General features: G+C 37.5%; 1 protein-coding gene across 1 annotated transcript in view; it reads left to right on the forward strand.

Annotated features, from left to right (window-relative positions):
- The window catches only part of ENTHD1 (ENTH domain containing 1), a 101939-nt gene that overhangs the window by 27324 nt on the left and 51174 nt on the right, over nt 1-23441 (forward strand). Inside the window, 1 exon segment of the mRNA XM_003126009.6 lies at nt 12632-12750. Within this exon segment, the coding sequence (XP_003126057.4) occupies nt 12632-12750 (119 nt within the window).

A 23441-nucleotide genomic window follows, 5' to 3' on the forward strand; every position in this document is an offset into this window, starting at 1 on the left:
AAAGAAATCCAGATATATACTGTAAGCATAAGTTCACATAAGATTGAAAACAAATGGGTAGAAAAAGATTAAAGAAAGCTAATGTAGCTATATTAATATCAGACAAAATAGAATCTAAAGCCAAGAGCATTATTAAGGAGAATGATAAAAGGTTTAATTCTCCAAGAAGACATAACATTTCTAAATGTGAATATAACCAATAAAATGACTTCAAAGTATATAGAGAAAAAATTCATAGAACTACAGGAAGAAATTGAAACATCTACCATTATAATAGATAATTAAAAACCTCTCTCTTGGAGTTCCAGTTGTGGCTCAGAGGTAACGAACCCAACTAGTACCCATGAGGATGTGGGTTTATCCCTGGCCTCACTCAGTGGTTTAAGGATTCAGTGTTACCCTGAGCTGTGGTGCAGGTTGCAAATGCGGCTCAGATCTGACATTGCTGTGGCTGTGGCATAGGCTGGCAGTTGTAGCTCCAGTTCGACCCCTAGCCTGGAAACTTCCATATACTGCAGATGCAGCCCTAAAAAAAATAATAATTTTAAAAAATAGTAAAAATAAAAATCTCTCAATTATTGATAGGTCAAGTAAATAAAACATTTTTTAAAATATGGATGTTATAATTGATTATATATGCTATAAAGAAAGTCTCAACATTTCAAAGAATCTGTATCAGACCACTTTTTCTAGCAAAAATCCAATTTAGGTAAAATGTAAATTATAAATTTCCATATGTTTGTATGTGGAGGTACTGTATTTGGAATCACGTAGAAGAAAAGTTTCCCATTCTCCTTCTATTCAGTTTTATAATGGAGGCTCTAGCCTGACAAAAAAACAAATAAGTGAAATTAAAAGCATTAAGTATTGGAGTTCCGATTGTGGCTCAGTGGTTAACGAATCCAACTAGGAACCATGAGGTTGCGGGTTCAATCCCTGGCCTTGCTCAGTGGGTTAACGATCTGGCGTTGCGTGAGCTGTGGTGTAGGTCACAGACGCAGCTCGGATCCCGCGTTGCTGTGGCTCTGGTGTAGGCCAGTGGCTATAGCTCCGATTCAACTCCTAGCCTGGAAACCTCCATATGCCGTGGGAGTGGCCCAAGAGATGGCAAAAAGACCATAAAAAAAGCATTAAGTACTGAAATGGAAGAAATAAATTTATTTGCACATGAAAGGATTTTCATATAGCAAACTTGAAAAGATCTACAGACGTAGAAATATTAAGAGTTTTTTAGCAAGATGGTTGGCTATAAGTTCAAAATATATTGTTTATTGAAATACTCAAAAATGTAAGTATCAGTTATCTCCAAATTGCATAAATTGAGTGGAGGGTTTCTTGAACTTGGGACAATTGACATTTTAAGCCAGATAGTTCTTTGTCGTGGGGCTGTCCTGTGCAGTGTAGGATGTTTAGCATTATCTCTGGCCTCTACCCACAAGATGCTGTTAGCACACATCCCTTCCTTTTGTAAGAACCAAAAACATTGGTTAAGTGTCCCCTGGGGACCAAAATTACTGCTGATGGAGAACCATTGATTCAGTGCAATTACAATCAAAATCCTAAAAGGATTCTAAAAATTCAATTTGATGAGCTGATTCCAAAATTTATCTGAAAGGGTCAAAATGTCAAGCATATCTAAAACATTCCTGAAAAGGAATAATGTGGAGGGCTTGCCTTTCTAGATAACAAGAATAAACAATAGCAATCATGGCAGTGTGGCATTGGTACAAGAATAGGTGCATGGAACAAACTATAGAGCTCCCCAAACAGACCTTTGTAACTATGTTATCTTAGTGTATGACGGAGGTGACATTTCACATTGGTGAGGAGAGGATGAACTGATAATAAATACCAGGGCAATTATGTATCTATGTTGAAAAAAATGAATTTAGGCCTCTATCTCATATCATGTGCAAAAACAAATTCTAGAGGACGTAAGGACTTAAACATAAAAAACAAAACTTCAAAATATTTTGAAGGAGAATTTTTTTTTCACATTGGGATAGGGAAGGCTTTCTTAAACATAACCCCAAAAGTGCAAACTATTTAAAAAAGTATTTATAAATGTGACTACTGCGGTAGGCAGAATTCAGTGAGTAAACTCCAGTGACCCCTGCTTTTATAATCCCCTCCCCTTTGTGAGTATAACCTGTGAATATGATGAATTATCACTCCCATGATTATGTTACATTGTAGGTAGCCTATCCAGGTAGGCTTAATCTAATCACATGAATGCTTTAAAAGCAGAGGAGTTTTTTTCCAGCTGGTGGGAGAAGAAGTAGAGATTTCCAGAGTGAGAAGTGTTTGATTCACGTTACTGGCTTGAAGGTGGAGTGATAAGGAAACCAAGTGGTTTTTAGAAGCTGAGCATGATTCCTGGTTGCCAACCAGCAAGGAAATGGGGACCTTAGTCCTAGAGCCATGAGGAACTGAATTCTACCAACAACCAGAATGATCTTGGAAGTATATTCTTCCCTAGACTCTCCAAATAAGACTCCAGCTTGGCTGACACCTTGATTTTGGCCTTGTAAGACTTGAACAGAGAACCTAGATAAGCCTGCCTGGGCTTCTGACCTACGGAACTGTGACATAATGAATGGGTGTTGTTTTGAGCCACTAAGTTTGTGGTAATTTTTGGCAGTAATAGAAAACTAATAAAACTATATATTAAATTTTAAAACCTTAGGAGTTCCCGTCGTGGTGCAGTGGTTAACGAATCCGACTAGGAACTATGAGATTGCGGGTTCTATCCCTGGCCTTGCTCAGTGGGTTAATGATCCGGCGTTGCCGTGAGCTGTGGTGTAGGTCGCAGACACGGCTTGGATCCTGCGTTGCTGTGGCTGTGACGCAGGCTGGTGGCTACAGCTCCGATTCAACCCCTAGCCTGGGAACCTCCATATGCTGCCGGAGTGGCCCTAGAAAAGGCAAAAAGACAAAAACAAAAAACAAAAAACAAAAGCCTTCTTAAATTTAAAGCACTAAAATAAACCCACACACCTATGGTCAATTAATCTTTGACAAAGAAGGCAAGAGTATACAATGGAAAAAAGACAGTTTCTTCAGCACGAGGTGCTGGGAAAATTAGACAGCTGCATGTAAATCAGTGAAGTGAGAACACACCCTCACACACCCTCACACTATGCACAAAAATAAACTCAAAATGGCTTAAAGACTTAAGCATAAGACATGGCACCATAAAACTCCTAGAAGAGATCATAGGCAAAACATTCTCTGACATAAATCGTACCACTGTTTTCTTAGGTCATTCTCCCAAGGCAATAGAAATAAAAATAAATGGGACCTAATCAAACTTAGAAGCCTTAGCGAAGGAAATCATAAACAGAACAAAAAGACACCCTACGGAATGGGAGAAAATGTTTGCCAATGATGCAACTGACAAGGGCTTAATTTCCAAAATATACAAACAGCTCATACAACTCAACAACAAAAAAAAACAAACAACCCAATCGAAAAAGGGACAGAAGACCTAAATAGACATTCTCCAAAGAAGACATAGAGCTGGCTAGTAGACACATGAAATATGCTCACCGTTGCTGATGATTAGAGAAATGCGAATCAAAACTACAGTGAGGTTCCACCTCACACTGGTCAGGTTGGCCATCGTTAAAAAGTGTACAAACAATAAATTCTGAAGAGGGTGTGGAGAAAAGGGAAGCCTCCTACACTGTTGGTGAGACTGTAAATTGATGCAACCACTTTGGAAAACAGTATGAAGCTTCCTCAAAAAATTAAAAACAGAATTACTGTATGACCTAGCAGTCCCATTCCTGGCATATACCTAGACAAAACTATAATTCAAATAGATACATGCACCCCTGTGTTCATAGAAGCACTATTTACAATAGCCAAGACACAGAAACAAACTAAATGTCCATTGACAGATGAGTGGATAAAGATGTGGTACACACACACACACACACACACACACACACACACACACACCCCACACTGGAATATTACTCAGCCATAAAAAAGAATGAAATAATGTCATTTACAGCAATAGGGATAGACCTAGAGGTTATCATATTAATTGAAATGTCAGAAAGAGAAAGACAAATACCATATGATATCACACATGTGGAATCTAAAATATGACACAAATGAACCTATCCCCAAAATAGAAATAGACTCACAGACATAGAGAACAGACTTGTGGTTGCCAAGGGGGAAGGGGTTGGGGGAGCGATGGAGTGGGAGGGTGGCGTTAGCAGATGTAAGGTATATACAGAATGGATAAACAGTCCTACTCTATAGCATAGGGAACTATATTCAATATTCTATGATAAACCATAATGGAAAAGAATATTAAAAAGAATGTGTATAACCGAAGCACCTTGCTGTACAGCAGACATTGATACATTGTAAATCAACTGTACTTCAATTAAAAAAATAAAACGTATTTTCTCTTCATCAAATAATAGCATATAAAAAAGTGAAAAAGACAGTCACAAACTAGGAGAAAAATGTGTGACACATGTAACTGACAAGGATTAGTTTCCAGACTGTATAAAGAATTCCTATAAATCAGCCCAACTGAAAAACAGGAAGGAGATATAAAAGCATTTCCTAAAACAGAGGAGGAAACATGTAAGGCCAAGAAACATTTTTAAAAATGCTTAACCGGAGTTCCCGTCGTGGCTCAGTGGTTAACGGATCCGACTAGGAACCACGAGGTTGAGGGTTTGATCCCTGGCCTTGCTCAGTGGGTTAAGGATCCAGTGTTGCCGTGAGCTGTGGTGTAGGTTGCAGACGTGGCTCGGATCCCACGTTGCTGTGGCTCTGGCGTAGGCTGGTGGCTACAGCTCCGATTCAACCCCTAGCCTGGGAACCTCCATATGCCTCGGGAACAGCCCAAGAAATCGCAAAAAGACAAAAATAAATAAATAAATAAATAAATAAATAAAAATGCTTAACCCTCTGCTGTTAAATAGTAGCAACAAACAATTATAAAATGAAATATATGAAAATACAGTTTACAATAACTTAAAAAAGTTATGCCGGAGTTCCCGTCGTGGCGCAGTGGTTAACGGATCCGACTAGGAACCATGGGGTTGCGGGTTTGGTCCCTGCCCTTGCTCAGTGGGTTAACGATCCGGTGTTGCCGTGAGCTGTGGTGTAGGTTGCAGACGAGGCTCGGATCCGCGTTGCTGTGGCTCTGGCGTAGGCCGGTGGCTACAGCTCCGATTCAACCCCTGGCCTGGGAACCTCCATATGCCGCGGGAGCGGCCCAAGAAATAGCAACAACAACAACAACAACAACAAAAGACAAAAGACAAAAAAAAAAAGACAAAAAAAAAAAAAGTTATGCCATATTGTGAGGAATTTCCTTCTGTTCTTGTGCTCCATTTTCTTCTATGTTTGGAATCTTTGGGGGGGCATACCATCTCTCTCCCCTTTCCCTCCCCCTGCTTTGTTCCCTCCTCCCCTCTTCCTCCTCTTGTTTCCTTTATTCTACTGGAATATATTTGTTTAGTTGCCAGGTCGTTTCTTCATATCTTGCTAATTCTCGGGCAGCTCTGACTAGACTCTATTTTGAAGGCATTAGAGAGTCTTGGTTAAGCACTCAAGTTCTGGAGCCATACTACCTGGATTTGAATCCTGACTCAAATTGTGTGGATTGTAACATGCTCCTTCAAACTTCATGCTGCAATTTCATCCTCTGTAAAACAGTTCCTCTTATAGTTGTAAGCAGCAGGTGGGTTAATACAAGTACTGTATAGCACAATAGATTTTGGTGGTTATTTGCTCAGGTAGCACTTAGTGATTTCTTGACTCTTTCCAATGTATCTGAGAACAGTTTGTTTTCTCCACCGAGTTGCAGTTTGTGGACTGTTTATTTCATCCACTTTCCTGGAGTAAGGAGGCGTGGGAGCCCTCATTAGGCCACATGCAATCTTGTTTAGAATACCTGGGTTCTGCTCTACCATCTGAGTTTTTGTATGAGATCCTGCTCATGCTGTGAAGTTGGGAAAAGTCCACTGTTCCCGTCAAGTGAGAAGATAACCTCAGCTTCAGCTCATTTACCCAGTTCAGTGTGAAATTATGGCTTTCACTTTCATTAAAGTGTCAGCATCTTTATTTACTATGTTACACCTATTTTTTTTCCCTTTAGTTGTTTCTACCTCTTCTCAGTCATAAGGAGGGAAAAAAGCATTGTCCATTCAGTTCCCTTTTTTCCAGATATGAGGATATTGATGAGAAATCTTCAAAATCTCATTGACTTGACTCATCAGAATCACCTTTGGGAGAGAGATGTCCTAGATTTTGTTTCTTTTCTTGGCCACTGGTTATTTTTTTTGTTTCTTTTAAAATTACTTTCAGTTACATCTTTTTCCCTGTCAGTTGCTGTTGTAATTTTTTTTTATTAGTTTTGACTTTGGGGGGAAAAATCTCGTTATTTGGTGATGGAAATTCTGTATTGCAGTTTTACTCTGTTGTCTTAACCCAGGAGTCAGCTACTGAATATTTAGACCTGCTTTTGTAGCGACTGTTATTTCTCCTCGTCACTGTAGCTGAGCATTTAATATGGTTTATGGGTTTCCCTGTTTATCACTAAGTAAGAACTACTGGCAACGTCTCAAATTGTGTATGCTGTTGTTAGCAAAATGCTCAAGTAAAATTACCTCAACCTCCTTTTTAAGATCTCCTGAAACAAAAGTTTGTCCTTTTTCTTATCTACCTATTTCAAATCTAATTAAACCCCTAAACATCTCTGCTTTCTGATTCCTTATCCTTTCTGTTTTCATTTTTTTTTAAAGTGCTTTTTCCTGCTAATCTCAAAATTCACCTTTCGAAAAAGATTTACCATACTTGCATTCTCTCTCCTGTCCCTCTGAAACATTTGTCCTAAGTAAATAGGAGCAGAATAAGGAGTTTCTTATAAGGAGTTGAGAATCCGGTGTTGTCACTGCTGTGGCTCGGGTTTGATCCCTGGCCCTGGAACTTCTGTCTGCTGCAGGCACAGCCAAAAGATAATAGTAATAAATTTTTAAAAAATAGGAGCAGAGTAATAACGCAGAATCATAGAGGTAATGTCAGTCGTGGTGCCATGCATTTTATCCCAGATCCCACTTCAGTATCAAGGCGCTTATTCCCTAGGCTGCTGGGAAAGCTGACCCTGAGGGGTGTCAGCTGAGTTCTCTTCAAATTCCCAACAGCTGAGGAAAGCCTCTTTGCCTATGGTAATGCCCCCTCCCTTTCAGTGACTCCGTGGACCTGGGCCCCATGCCCTTGCTTCAAGGCAGGACAACTGTGAAGAGCCATTCCAGCCCCAGGGCTCGTAGAAAGATTGGCCTCTGATGCAAACACATTATCTCCCTCAGCACTCACAGGTGTTGTTTCTGAGAGTTCTCCCTAAAGAATCCCCCTCGCTCGCATCTGAGTCTCAGACTCTATTTCTCTGGGGAACCTAACCTACAACAATAGCTTTGCCTTAAGATTGAGGATTTAGGACAGTGATATGTACATAAATGAAGAAAGAATTGTAAAGCAAATGGGGCAAAATGTTAACAGTTGGTGGATCTGGATGAGAATTCTTTGTGCTATTCTTGCATTTTTCTGTAAGTTTGCTTTAAGACAGTGAAATTGTTAAAGATCCAAACTCATGATTCTGCAAAAGTGAAATATAAACTTACCTGGGGCTTTAAAATCTTTTTTTTTTCTTTTCGGTCTTTTTAGAGCCGCACCCTCAGCATATGGAGGTTCCCAGGCTAGGGGTCAAGTCAGAGCTGTAGCCACTGGCTTACACCACAGACACAGCAACACCAGATCCGAGCCACATCTGCAACTTACACCACAGCTCACAGCAATGGTTGATCCTTAACCCACGGATCAAGGCCAGGAATCAAATCTGCGTCCTCATGGATGCTAGTCAGATTCATTTCTGATGAGCCAGGATAGGAACTCTGAGACTTTTAAATTTTATCAGTTCTTCACTAGCCCACTGGATATTTTCTGTGATTGATACATTTATTTTTTAAAATTAATTGTGTTAGGTAAATGACTAAGTTTATTTAAATTATACCTAAAAGGACACTGCCAATACAGAGCAACCATGTCTATTAGTTGTTAAATAATAAATAGAACAATTTGGAAATTTATGGGGCTTTTCATTTCCAAAATATGCTGTTGCGTCGTTAATGTCTAATAGTTTGAATGTCAGTTTGATATCTCAACTGAGAAATATCACAGGGTTCACCCGCTCTGCTTTGTGGTGTTATCTGAGTGGTGCAGGCTCCGTGACATCTATAGCTTCTCTCTAGTTTCTGCGAAGTACCTACAGCCTTGGTATCTGAGCACTCATCATCGAGTGACTCGATAGCATCATTTCCTGCAGCAGCTTCACTTTTTCCTTTGAGGTTTCTCATTCACATACTCGTCCTCCTTGGCTATGACTTCACAGCCTCAATTGATAAAAAGCTTGTGATAAACAAGGGACTTCGTTTCCATTAAGAAGTTAAATGTGTGATGGGTGTGCTTCCCCTGCACTTGCTTGTGAAAATCCAGAAAGAAATGTTGTGTAATCACCTAATTTAATTAAGCACACCTCACTTCCAGTGTTGTCCTAATACTAAAAAAAAAATTCTAAATGAATTTCCATAGACTCACTATGTTCTAATTGCCTTCCTTCTTGCCCGGTAAGATTATTTAATGTAGTCTTATAACATTTTAGCTATTCTAGGCTAATAAAACGCATCTGCAAATATGCAAGATATTTTTTTTCTTCCACAGTTCTTGCTATGCTTCAGTTTCCTCACACTTAACTTCAAAATTGACTTCCTGAAATTTTTATTAATCCACTTTGGTGATGTCTAAAACTTGAGTTCATACCATTTCAAGGATAATATGTTGCTGAATGCTCAAAGAGCGAGAATATAGTTCCTAATTAAGTCAGTTGAAAGTACATAGATGATTTAAGCCTCAAACTACACTGTTTGCCAGTATTAATTATAAAATCTCCAAGTCCAAAATAAGCTCATTTTAATGACTTATTTTCCTATGAAGTTACAAAAGAAGATGAAAAGTTACAGCCATAAATGCAAAGTCCCTATTCTTCGGTGTCTTTAGTTTGTACCACACTCGCTCCTTTTGTTCATGAGTTCCTTCTGCTTGCAGTAAGTAATCTCTTCCTCTGTATTTATCAGGATCCTAGCCATCCTTCAAAGCCTCGTTCAAATTTTGTTTCCTGTTTGAGGCTCTTTCTGAGACTCTGGTGCACATTGATTTTTTTTCCTCTTTAGAATGTATATTCTTAAAGTTAGTCATTTTAAGAAAGTTTGGCCTATTCTCCTCTGTTTCCTATAAACCTGTATGTTATACTCATCTCATTAGTCAGGCTATAAACTTTTTAAAGGCAAGGACTAGGCTATTTGTCTTCCATAACCGCTAAAGTGATTTTTGAAAACTTATATACCTCCTTATACATTTCTAAGTGGACATGTGAAATTTTAAGTTTAAGTAAATGAAAAGAATGTAATTCAAAATACTAACATTAAAGACAAAACTGGGGTTCCCTGGTGGCTTAGTGATTAAAGATTTGGCATTGTCACTGCTGTGGCTTGGGTTGGATCCTTGGCCTGGGAACTTCTGCATGCTGGGGGCATGGCCAAAAAAAAAAAAAAAGGACAAAACAAAATTAGTACAGGAGACTTTCAAGAGTATCTAAAGGAATCTAAATACTATTGTGTTTGCTATCCTCTAGTCATTCATTTGAAAAAAAATACATGGTCCTCTTTAATTGTTGGAAATTTCATATCATTCTTGAAGTCTTTTCTCCTTGAAGTCATATTTCTATTCCACACCTTCCACAGAATTTTATCCTAATAGAAAGTAAGTTTTTGCTTGAAAATCTTCTCTATGTGAAATGTGTATGTAAACTGAAATTATTTTTTAAATTGTCTGTGACCAGAGGCTTTTAAGTGGCAAAATACTCCCTCTAGATTGACTTATCATTACAATTATTTTTAGTACATGATCGATCAAAACCACATATATCTATTGTAAATTTTATAAATACTTATCAAACATAATACCATTTTATTGGACTTTTATGGGATACATAGAACTGTTCATTTACCCACCCATGAATATTACTTATTGCTTGGAATAAACAGGGTTCAGCACGAATTCTGTTTCTGTGTTACATATTTATAGATGTGCATACTGAGAAGACTTGTTCACATAAAATTGTAGGTGGAAATAGAAGGTGTTTAATTATAGAAATGTCAGTCAATTCTATGAATTCCTTCCCACTAATATGCCAAAAATTATGTAGTGCTTATTATAAAAGTGTTTTTCATCTCTCTTGTCAACTGTTAACTTGATTAGGTCTTTCTTCAATGTTGTTGAAAGCAAAGGATTGGAAATACCCTGCTTAGGAAAAGACTTGTTAAACAGTCATTAGGAACAGTTTACATTCTCGATTTTTGGAAATAATACCAAAAAAACTTTTACTAAAATGTACCAAATGACTATTAAGTATACTGGTTACACTTCAACCCAGTATACTCAGAATGTGTGGGAAAAATAAAAACGCTGTTTACGGTATAATTTTTGGGAAAATGATTTTGTTGTGTCATATGCTTTAAATGTATTTTCATCAGCTCTTCAGAACTGCAGATTTGTTTCATTCACTTATTGGTAAACATTTACCATATTTATCTAGTGGCAAAGCCAGACCCCATTGTTAAAACAACCAGTTGAATCAGATTTAAACTTTCGGAAAACACCTTACTTTATTCAAATAGATATGTAAACAGATATCGCTCTGGTTATATTTACAGCCCTGAATTCTTAAGATAAATAGCTAAGGCGTGAAGCCTTGCCCTGTGTTTGTTGCATTGGTGAAATAAGGTGCCTCTGCCTCCAGTGCTTTCTTTGCTTTTCTCTCATGGGGCTCTTCCTCCGAATGTTGCGTTCTTTGACAGCACAGACGGATGGAAAGCATGGAGATGTTAGATGAAACTTATCAGCAGTCCTGCTCCTCCATGCTGTAAGGTATCTGAGTACCACACATTCTGGTGTGGACCCAAAGACCTGTGCTTAAGCCATGCCTTGCCATAAAAGACATATGTGTGAACAGGACAAACTTTGAAGCTGTACTTTGGGTTTTTCATGCCTTGATTAAAGGAAGCTTCATCATACCAGTCTTTTTTTTTTTTTAAACTATTATTTGTTGCCTTTGAGGCTCTTTGCTTATACCTTAAGGGAAGATGCACCATAATAAGATGGGTAAAGAAAATGTCTTTCTTCGCAAAATAGGAGAAAATTGATTGTGAAAGGGAAAGGGAAAAGAAATAGCTAGATACTTCTACAAGTTGCGTTCTCAGGCAGATCAGTTTTTGATAAGAATATGTACTTTCCAGAACTTGTGGATCTGGAAATGGAGTCCTGTAAAGCTGTCTGTGCCCACATAGCCTTCGGGAAGTCTTAAGTGCTCCCACAGACACCAGTTTGAAGACAGATTTCTTATGTTTTTTGTTATACCCCATAATATGCTGGAATGAGTTGGTACTGATACTTTTGTTTACATAGTAATTAACATAGGAATGAAAGTGATATTAAGGCTATAAAAACAGGAGTTCCCATTGTGCTTAGTGGCTTAACACCCCAACTAGGGTTCAATCCCTGGCCTTGCTTAGTGGGTTAATGATCTGGCGTTGCCATGAGCTGTGGTATAGGGTGCAGACATGGTTCCGATTCGACCCCTAGCCTGGGAACTTCCATATGCTGCAGGTGAAGCTCTAAAAAGGAAAAAAAAAAAAAAAAAAAAGACTACAAAAACATTAAATTCAGCAAAAATATATAAGAAGAAATATCAGCTTATTTTCACTGGCATATTCTTTTTTGTTTAAATTTTTAAAATTTTGTTTCAGAGTTTCTTTTTATCAATCTGTACATTTCTGGTTGCTTTCACCTAGAACACATGAAATTCACACTGCAGTAATAAAGATCTTTTAAATATTAATTAGAATAATTATAGTTGTTATTCCTGCTTTGCTAAAATTTAAATTTTCAAACCCCATTTTCTACACTCTTATACCTTATTTTTAAAAATATGTTTCAAATAATAAAATTACAACGTAGAATCATTGATGGGAGGAAGGGCTAGAATTGAAGTATTTTTACATCTGTCTGAACTTTTCAATTATTATAAAGGGATATTTTGGAGTTCCCGTCGTGGCGCAGTGGTTAACGAATCCGACTAGGAACCATGAGGTTGCGGGTTTGGTCCTGCCCTTGCTCAGTGGGTTAACGATCTGGCGTTGCTGTGAGCTGTGGTGTAGGTTGCAGACGCGGCTCGGATCCCGCGTTGCTGTGGCTCTGGCGTAGGCCGGTGGCTACAGCTCCGATTGGACCCCTAGCCTGGGAACCACCATATGCCGAGGGAGCGGCCCAAAGAAATAGCAAAAAGACAAATAAATAAATAAATAAAGGGATATATTAATAAATAAGTAAATAAATAAAGGGATATATTAAATGATTAATAATCATGGTGTATATTTTGGAGACAAAACGGATCTTCAGAAGTGATTAACTTAAAATTGTGAGCTAATGTAAGAATACGACTGTTTTTTGCCAAAGTAAAATCTTAGCTTTATGTTGTTGACAGAAACCACTTCCAAGACAAGATTGAAACAAGAGCATTGTCACGACATTCAGTTGCCAAGTGAAACTGTGTTGTCTCAGGAAATGCTGCCACTCAAGATTAATGCTTGGAAATCAACAGAGGTAAGTCATTATAGTAGTTTCCTATTGCTGCTCCAACAAATTACCACAATATGAGTGCCTGAAATCAACACACATGTAGTATTTTACAGTTCTGGAGGCTAGAAGTCTGACCCAGGTTTCGCTGGGCTAGAATCAAGCGTCTGCAGTGCTGCATCCTTTTCTGGAGGCCCTAGGGGAGAATTTGTCCCTTGCTTTTTCCAGCTTCGTGTGTTCTAAGAGAAACTGTGGTTGTCTTTTAACTTTGTTTTTGATGTCTTCTATTACACAGAATTTTAAATAAGAATAAAGTTAAAGTATCAAACTTTTCCTTTGTAGTTTGTACTTTAAAAAAATCTTATTTAAGAAATTCTTTTTTATCCTAATAAAGATCTCATTTTTTTTCTTCTAAATGTTCAAATGTTTATGCCCTCTAGAATTTTACTGTATAGTGTAAAAGAGGGGTCTTATTTGCATCCCTGTGGATAAGCAATATTTAACTTATCAACAGTCCATCTTTCTCTACTCATACAAAAAATCTTCTTACTGGGAAATAATTATAGCCTTAAAGATGTTGCAGAAATAGTACAGAATCTCTTGTACCCTTCACCCAGTGTTTCCCCAGTGTTGTCATCTATATAGCTGTAGTACAATATCAGAACCAGAAAATAGATATTGGTGTATTATGCTAGCTAGACTACAGACCTTATTCAGTTTTCAGATTTTCAGTTCAGTATTCATTTTTTAACCTGCATCGTGTGGGTGCGTTGAGGGTGGGGGAGATTCTATGTAATTTTATCCTAAGTATAAATGCCAATAATCAGCACCAAAATCAAGATACAGAACTGTTCTATCACCACAAAAGAAGTTCCTCACACTGTTCATCCCATCCGCTTCCTCCCAATCCCACATACTGGCAATCGTGAACCCTTTCTCCACCTCTATAGTTTTGTTATCTCTAGAATGTTACGTAAATGGACGCAGACAATATGTAACCTTTGAGATTTTGTTTTTTAACTTGATATAATGCTCTTGAGAGCCATTCAGTTGTATGAATCAATAATTCATGCTTTAGAATTCCCTAGAGGCTCAATTGGTTAAGGATCCGGCGTTGTCACTGCTGTGGCTCAGGGCACTGCTGTGGCTCAGGACGCTATTGTGGCACAGGTTCAATCCCTGGCCCAGAAGCTGCCACATGCCATGGGAGACAATACAAAACAATAGCAACGAATTCATCCCCTTTTATCGTTGAATAGCATCCCATAGTATAGATGTACAGGAGTTTATTCAACCGTTCTCCCACTGAGGGATAGTGGAATGTTTCCAGTTTGGGGCAGTTAATGAATAAAGCTGCTGTGAACTTTTGTGTACATATTTTTGTAGGTAAAGTTTTCTTATATCTGGGGTAAATATCCAAAAGTATGATTGCTGGATTGTATGGTGAGTGCATACTAGGTTTTTTAAGAAACTGTCAAACTGTTTTCCAGTGTGGCTATACCATTTTATGTCCACTGGCTGTGTATGAGAGATCCACTTTCTCTGCATCCTCACCAACTTTGGGTATTTTGGTATTACCACTATTTTTTTTTTTTTTTGGTCTTTTTGCTATTTCTTTGGGCTGCTCCCTTGGCATATGGAGGTTCCCAGGCTAGGGGTCGAATCGGAGCTGTAGCTGTCGGCCTACACCACAGCCACAGCAACGAGGGATCTGAGCCACGTCTGCAACCTACACCACAGATCACAGCAACGCCAGATCCTTAACCCACTGAGCAAGGCCAGGGATCGAACCCACAATCTCATGGTTCCTAGTTGGATTCGTTAAACACTGAGCCACGATGGGAACTCCATAACTTTTCTTTGGTTAAATATATATATTCATTTCTTTTGCCCACTTTTCTAATTAGATTGTTTTTTACCATTGAATTTTGAGAGTTCTTCATATATGCTGGATTCAAGCCCTTTGTCATAGATGTGACCTACATATATTTTCTTCCAGTCTGTGGCTTGTCTTTTCTTTTTAACAGTATCTTAACAGAGCAACAGTTTTAAATTTTGGTGAAGTCCAGTTTATGAATTTTTAATTTAATGTATCATGCTTTTGATGTTTTAGCTAAGAACTCTGTCTAATCCAAGATTTTGTAGGTTTTCGCCCATGTTTTCTTAAAAAACTTTATAGTTTTATGTTTTACATTTAGGTCTGCAATCTTTTTTGATTTAATTTTGTATACGGGGTAATAAAGTATAATTCTTAAATTTTTTTTTTCCATATAGATAACCAATTGTATCAACACCACTGCTGAAAGACTTAACTGTTACTGTAATATGCTAGAGGGTATTTTTCTTATCTCTCCTTTTTGTCACCTAGGAGACTGGTTTTGCCACGTGTTTAGAGAAGGAAGGTATCCCCAAAGTATGAACATGTAGAACCATCCTGACTGGAAATCTTTTCCACTCAAGGCTATATGATATTATCTCATTTGCTTATTTCTTTTTCTGTTTTATGTGTGTTTCTCCTATAGGAAGGAAATCTCCTAAATAGAAGCTTTAGAGACCCTTCTAGTTTTATTCATTATTAAATTTTCAGTTGCCAAATTCTTGTTAATGAAGAACATTAACTCCCCTTGCCTCCCTTCTCCTCTTTTCCTGTAGAAGAGGCTTGTTTGCTCCTGCTCTGAGCTTTCCTTCCTATAGGAGAAACACACATAAAATAGAAAAAGAAATAAGCAAATGAGATAATTTCAGTGTTTCTTAATTGCACAATAGCCCATAGATTGAAAATACGTAGGTTATTTTCAAAGATGTGATGGTAAGTCGAAATGATTTTAAAATTTGAATTTATTTGCTGCTGATGGCTTTTATGGGAGAGAATAGACTTGAACAATTTTATAGGCTTTGGAGTCTAACAAAGACATAAAATGTCATCTAGTTGGGTTTTTTTGGGGGGGGGGATCAGCCTTTAAATTCTCCTTATGATTGTTTTTTCTTACTTTAGAGGAACCCACAGTAATTGATTTATATCATTTCACATCTTATATCCATGAGGAGAAAATGGTGCCCTTCTCTCAAAAGAAGTTTAAAGCTATGTTTTCCTTTGTCAAAGCATTTCTATATCTGAACACTGTTCTGTCATCCTCCTGACAAGCATCACTGTTGTTATTGATGTCAGGAGCAGTTGATGCAATCCAGTATGTCCTCTTCAGTGATCCGCTTTTGCAGCAGAAGACAAAACCTACCAAGTTGAATAGTAAATGTAATTGTTGTTGCCAAAGGTACTGCATCTGCATGAAAATTCTCATGTTCTTAATAAGGATGAGAAAGAAATGATATTGTTGATTGCTTAGGCAGAATGAGAGGTGCTTAAAAAATCTTTTAAAAACTTTAAATAGAATGCTCTTTAGTCACTTCTCTTTCTACAAATGAAAAAATGATCTAAAAGCAGTAAATAAAATTCTTAACAAAATAGGGCTTTCAAAAGCAGAATAGTACTTGCCTCTAATAATTTCAAAACTAAAGAAATCCTTTAAATTTATGACACTTAGATGTAGATATTTTCTCTCTGCATACTGTCCAGAATTTTTATTATTAAATTTACTAATTAATAAGGCCATTTGTAGCTTTTCACCACCTCAAAAGACCTTCCTCTTTTCCTGCTTGAGAAGATTCAGCAATGAGGTTATGATTTTTTTGGTCACAGTTGTTACCATAGCAACAGGGATGCTATAAATTGGTTCACACAAAATTAAAGCTGACCAAAGCCTTGAGGATAGTTGTGAGTAACTAAATCGCTGGTGATAGAAGATAAATGTTTGTTTTCTACTGCTCTGTTTATTATTTGTTAAGTGAAGAGTGAATTACTTTTATCCTTAGGTCTATTAGCATATCATTTTTGTTATATTTGCAAAAATTTGAACTCATCAAAGCTGTTAGAGAAATGGAAATTTTACTTATTCTAATTATGTTAATTCATCATCCTTTTACCTCTTTTCTGCATCATTGCTTTATGCTTAAAAGTCATTCTTTATTTTCATGTTTTTGCTTTTATTCTTCTTAAATTAGAAAATACTATTGAAAAAAGTTTAAAGGGTAAAGAGTGAAAACAAAGTTTCTTTTTATTTCTCTGTACTCGTTCAGTTCTTTTCCTCAGAGACAACTATTACAACCAGGTTTTTATGAGTTTTGGGGGAGATTTTCTGTGTCCTTACATTTCTTTTACCTAAATGGATTTATTTAAGATACACTGCTCTGGCTTTTTTTTGGTTTTGTTTTTGTTTTTTTTGTCTTTTCAGGGCCACACCCGCGGCATATGGAGGTTCCCAGGCTAGGAGTCCAATCAGAGCTGTAGCCGCTGGCCTACACCACAGCCACAGCATTGCCGGATCTGAGCCACGTCTGCAACCTCCACCGCATCTCATGGCAACGCCAGCTCCTTAACCCACTGAGCAAGGCCAGGGATCGAACCCGCAACCTCATGGTTCCTAGTCATATTCGTTTCCACTTCACCATGACGGGAACTCCAAGATACACTGCTCTGGAGTATGATTTTTAACTAAGCAATATATCTTCATCTTTCTATATAATAAATGCACTAATTTAATGTAGATTGTTCCAAAATATGCCTTTTTCACTAAACTGTGTATTGTGGACATATTTCCATATTAGTATACATAGCTGTGCTGTATTCTTTTTTCATTATCACCATTATTATTAATTTTTCAAAAAAGATTTACCACAAGGAGGGAAAGAACAGGGGAATAATCCATAAACTTAATAGAAGTCTCAATAATCAATCTGCTGTTCTTGAATATTACAACTTGCCGGATAAGGTTACTAGTAGACACATGTGACTGTTTAAATTTAAATTAATGAAATGGAGTTCCCGTTGTGGCTCAGTGGTTAACGTATCCGACTAGGAACCATGAGGTTGTGGGTTCAATCCCTGGCCTCGCTCAGTGGGTTAACGATCTGGCGTTGCCGTGAGCTGTGGTGTAGGTCGCAGATGTGGCTCGGATCTCGTGTTCCTGTGGCTCTGGCATAGACCAACGGCTACAGCTCCGATTCGACCCCTAGCCTGGGAACCTGCATATGCTGAGGGAGCGGCCATAGAAAAGGCAAAAAGACAAAAATTAATTAATTAATGAAATGAAAACATTAGTTTCTCAGGCACAACTAGCCACATTTCAAATGCTCAATATCACATGTGGCTAGTGGCTACTGTATTGGATGATGCAGACCCGAACGTTCCTTAAGCTGCACAAAGCCTGATGTCACCACTCTTGCTGCTTTAAGACCTAAGGCAGAGAACTTGCAGAGGCACAAGGCCAAGATGTCAAAGATTATAAGAGATTTCCAATGCTTCACCAATAAGTGGACATTTAAAAAAAAATCTCTTTATCAGTGGTAAACATAAAAATCAGTTCTTGTCACAACTTCCAATAGCATGCATGGCCACCTAGAATTTTTCTTTTCTCTTTTTTTTAACATCATGAAAGGATTACCACGATAAGTTTAGTATAAACATTCATCATTTCGTATAGATACAAAATAAAAGAAAAAACAAAATTTTTCTTTCTGATGAGGATTCTTAGAATTTACTCTCTTAACAACTTTCATATATACCATAGCAATTTAATTATATTTATGTTGTTATACCTTATATCCCTAATACTTATTGACCTTGGGCTGTATTCTTGATGTATAAATGAATCTTGATTTATTTAACCATTCCCTGTAAGTAATCATTTAGGGATTTTTCATGGTTTTGTCTGTTAAAAGCAATGCTGCAATAACAACCTTGTACATATATTTTTATGATGCTGTCCCAGAAGTGGAGTTGCTGAAAGGTTATATATATTTTAAGTTTCGAAAAGTCATCCTCTCAAAAATTGCACCAATTTATATCCACCAAAACTGTATCCCCTCATATTTACAAATACTGCATATTATCAAATTTTTACATCTCTGTCAGTCCAAGAGGTAGAAAATTTTCCTTTTAATTGTTATAAACAATCATGTGGGAGTCCCTTGTGGCTTAGCGAATTAAGGATCCAGCATTGGCACTTTTTTGGTTCTGGTTACAGCTATGGTATGGGCTCTACTCCTGGCCTGAGAACTTCCACATCCTGCAGGCATGCCCCCCACCCCCCAAAAAAGTGCAAACAATCATGTGTAGGTTTTTGTGAGGACATGACATTTTCATTCCTTTGGGTAAATACCAGGAAGCCCACTAGCTCAGTTGTGTGCCAAGTATGTTTACTTTTGTGAGAAACCATCCTAGCTTTTTTTTTTTTTTTTTTTTTTTTTTTTTTTTTTTGAGGGCCACACCTGCAGCATATGGAGGGTCCCAGGCTAGGGGTCTAATCGGAACTGTAGCCACTGGCCTACACCACAGCCACAGCAACACCAGATCTGAGCCGTGTCTGCAGCCTACACCACAGCTCACAGCAATGCCAGACCCTCAACCCACTGACCAAGGCCAGGGATTGAACCCACAACCTCATGGTTCCTAGTCAGATTTGTTTCCGCTGCACCATGACGGGAACTCCCTATCCTAGCTTTTTTAATGCTTTAATTTTTTAAAATAGATTTAAATATTATCTGTCTAGAATTTGTTTTGATAGCATTGAAGATCCCTCTTTTAAATTTTGCTTTTACAAATGATAATCCGATGTCTCAACATCATTTGTTGAATAGCCCATCTTTTTCCCATTTATTTAAATTGTGGCTTTTATCACGTAATAAATTCCCATTTACGTCTGGCCCCATTCCTGGATTTTCCCTTGTTTGTATTAAAGAACCGATATGTCAAGATAAACCATAACATTAAAAAGAAAGAAATACAGAAAAAGAAAGAAAGAAAGAAAAGAAGGAAGGAAGATAGGTTGCTCGTAAGGAGACGGAATCGAATGGAGAGGAGGAATAGAAACTACATTTCTTTGATCCTACCTTGTTTCTGGATTTGTCATTGAAACCCTGGAGATGTTTTGCAGAATTATAAGACTGAAATGAACTAAAGAAAGTAATCTCTAAAAATGCAAAATAATGGAGTTCCCGTCGTGGCGCAGCGGAAACAAAGACAACCAAGAACCGTGAGGTTTCGGGTTTGATCAGCGGGTTAAGGATCTGGCGTTGCCGTGAATTGTGGTGTAGGTCACAGACACGCCTCAGATCCTAGGCTGGCAGCTGTTGCTCTGATTGGACCCCTAGCCTGGGAACCTCCATATGCAGCCGTTAAAAAAGCAAAATAAATTTACTTTTCATTTGGTTGGTGTTTTTATTCTGATTTTATTTTATTTCATTTAATTTCATTTCATTTTTTTGCCATGCCTACAGCATGAGGAAGTTCCTGGGCCAGGGATCAAACCTGCACCACAGCAGTGACAATGCTGGATCCTTACCCTACTGAGCCACCAGGGAACTCTGAGATGTTGGTATTTTTGATCTGAGACTATGTGAATGTATTGCAGAGTAAATCAAATATGTAATCACGTGGTGCTCTATTTGTATCATCTTTGGTGTCCTTGGGACCTGGGATTCTGTGTATGGGAGAAAGAAGATAGGGATATAAGAAGGAAGGGGTTGTTGGAACCCAGTAGACCTAAATTGAGTTGAGTGAATTTTACCTTAAACTTTTTTTGGAAATTAAAAACTTCTAAATTATCCATAGGTCAAAGAGGAAGCTCAGAGGAAATTTAAAAATACATAGAGCTGCATGAGACGGCAACATGACATATCAAAATGCATGAGACACAGCTAAAGTAGAAGTGAGAAGGAAGTTTATAGCCCTAAATGCTTACATTAGAAAAGAGGAATATTATTTTTATAAAGAAAAAAGGTCTAAAACTGATATTCTAAGTTCTTTTTTCAAAAAACAAAAACAAAAACAAAAGGCAAAATAAACCTATAGGAAGCAGAAGAAAGAATAAACAGCAGAAATCAATGAAATTGAAAATGGGAAAACTGTTCACAGAGCAAATGAATGGTACAAAAAAGCCAGTTCTTTGAAAAATATGTAGTTGATAAACCTGTAGCAAGACTGACAGAGGTAAAGAGAGAAGATTCAAATCATCAATATCAGGATGAAATGGGATATCACTGTGGTTTCTGTAGCTATGAGAGGACAAAGAATTACCACCAACAACTTTATGCTCCTAAATTTGACAACTTAGAAGAAATAGAACAGTTTCTTAGAAAGCACAAACTACTGAAACTCAAACCAGACGATCTAGAACCTGAGTAGTCCTGCAACCATTACAAAAATGTAAAGAAGAATTAGCATGAACTTTTTTTTTACAGTGTCTTCCAGAAAATAGGAAGAAACACTTCCCAGTTCATTTCATGAGGCAAGTGTTTCTGTAATACCACACCAAACCATACAACACACACAAAAAGATACAGACTACTATCTCTCATGAAATAATGCAGAAATCCTCAAAAAATTATCCAGTTGAATCCAGCATTGTATAAAAAGAATTATATACCATGACCAAGTAGGATTTGATCCAAGTATGAAAGTCTGGTTCAACATTTGAAAATCAGTCAGTGTAATTCATCATATCAACAAATTAAGAAAAAAACATAGGATTATGTCAACTGATGCAGAAAATCATTTGACAAAATTCAAAACCCATTTATGGTAAAAAAAAAAAAAAACTCTCAGAAAACTATAGATAGAAGGGAATTTCCTTAAATTGACAAAAATCATCTACACAAAACCTACAATCAGTATCATATCTAGGGTGAATGCTTTACCTCTAAAATCAGGAACAAGGCAAGGACTGTTGTTCAACATAGTACAGGAAGTTCTAGCCACTGTAATAAGGCAAGGAAAAGAAAAGTCATGCAAAAATTAAAGGAATGAATAAAACTGTCCTTATTTACAGGTGACATGATTGTTTGCATAGAAAATCTCAAGGAAATGACAAAATCAAACCTCATGGAACCAGTAAGTGAATTCAAAAAGGTTATAGGATCTAAGATCAACATACAGAAATCACTTGCATTTCTGTACACTAACAGTGAGCATGAGGAAACAAATTAAGATATGTCATTTATAATCACTCCCCCTGGAGTGAAATCCGTAGGTATGATTGTAACAAACTTGTACAGGATCAGTATGCTAAAAATTATAAAATACTGATGAAAGAAATCAAAGACCTCCCAATTAAAGCTATACTGTGTTCATGAATAGTAAAGATGCTCCTAATTACTCTGTAGGTTTGAGGCACTTCTCATCAAAGTTTCAGCAAAGTTTTTTGTATACATAGATTGCAAGCTTATTCCAAAATTTGTACAGAAAGGCACAGGCCCTAGAATAGCTAAAATCATCTTAAAAAATAATCAAGTGAGCATAATCACTCTGCTTGATATTAAAGCCTACTGCATACTTACTGTAATCAGGAGAGTGTGATATTGGAGTTCCCACTATGGCAGTGTGGGTTTGATCCCCAGCCTGGTGCGGTGGGTTAGGGATCCAGCACTGACACAGCTGTGGTGTAGGTTGCAGCAGCAGCTCAGTTTCAGTCCCTGGCCTGGGAACTTCCATGTGCCACAGGTGCAGCAAAAAAAAAAAAAAAAAAAAAAAAAAAAAGTCTGGTGTTGATTGAGAGACAGACACATAGGTCCGTGGAACAGAATAGAGAACCAAGAAATAGACCACACAAATATAGCCAAATGATTTTTGACAAAAGTGCAAAAGAAATTCAAAGAGGAAGGATAATTGGAGGAATTAGACATTCATAGGTAAAACTGTGAACCTCAACTTAAACTTTATACGAAATTCATTCCAAATGAATCACAGACTTAAATATAAAATGCAAAACCGTAAAACTTTATGAAAAATATTTGAGAAAAATCTTAGGGTCTAGGGCTGGCCAAAAATATGATCCTTAAAAAATACATATATATCAGACCTCGTCAATTTGAAAATTTTGCTCTTGTGAAAGATCTTGTTAAGAGGCTGAAAAGACAAGTTACGAAATGGGAGAAAATATTTGCAAACCACATATCAGGTAAGGACTAATATCTGGAGTATATAAAGAAGTCTCAAGACTCAACAGTTAAAAACCACACAATCCAATTAGAAAATGGGCAAATGATAGGACAGTCACTTCAGCAAGCATAGATAACAGGTAAGCATATGAAAACATGTGTTTAACATCAACTTCATTAGCCTTTAGGAATATGTGATTTACACACTCAATGAAATATAAAAATAGCTAAAGTAAAAAGTAGTGACAACACCAAATGCTGGTCATCATGCAGAGATACTGCATCACTCAGGTATTACCGGTGGGAATGTAAAATAGTGCAGTTACTCTGAAAAACAATTTGACAGTGTCTTATAAAACTAAGTCTGAAGCTACCATATGACCCAGCAGTTGCACTCTTAGGCATTTATCTCAGAGATATGAAAACTTTGTGCACTATGTTCACAGCAGCTTTATTTGTAATAGCCCAATCCCAGAAACCCAAACCCGCAGCATGGGTGGCCTGTAATGGGTTAAACAGACTGATACATCTGAACCGTTTATACTACTCGGCAATACATGGAACATGTTATTGATATGTGCAAGAGTGTGGAATTATGCCAGGTGAAAAAAGCCAATCCCGGGAGTTCCCGTCGTGGCGCAGTGGTTAACGAATCCAACTAGGAACCATGAGGTTGCGGGTCCGATCCCTGGCCTTGCTCAGTGGGTTAAGGATCCAGCGTTGCCCTG

Source organism: Sus scrofa, chromosome 5, assembly GCF_000003025.6.
Source record: "Sus scrofa isolate TJ Tabasco breed Duroc chromosome 5, Sscrofa11.1, whole genome shotgun sequence".
NCBI classification, from domain to species: Eukaryota; Metazoa; Chordata; class Mammalia; order Artiodactyla; family Suidae; genus Sus; species Sus scrofa.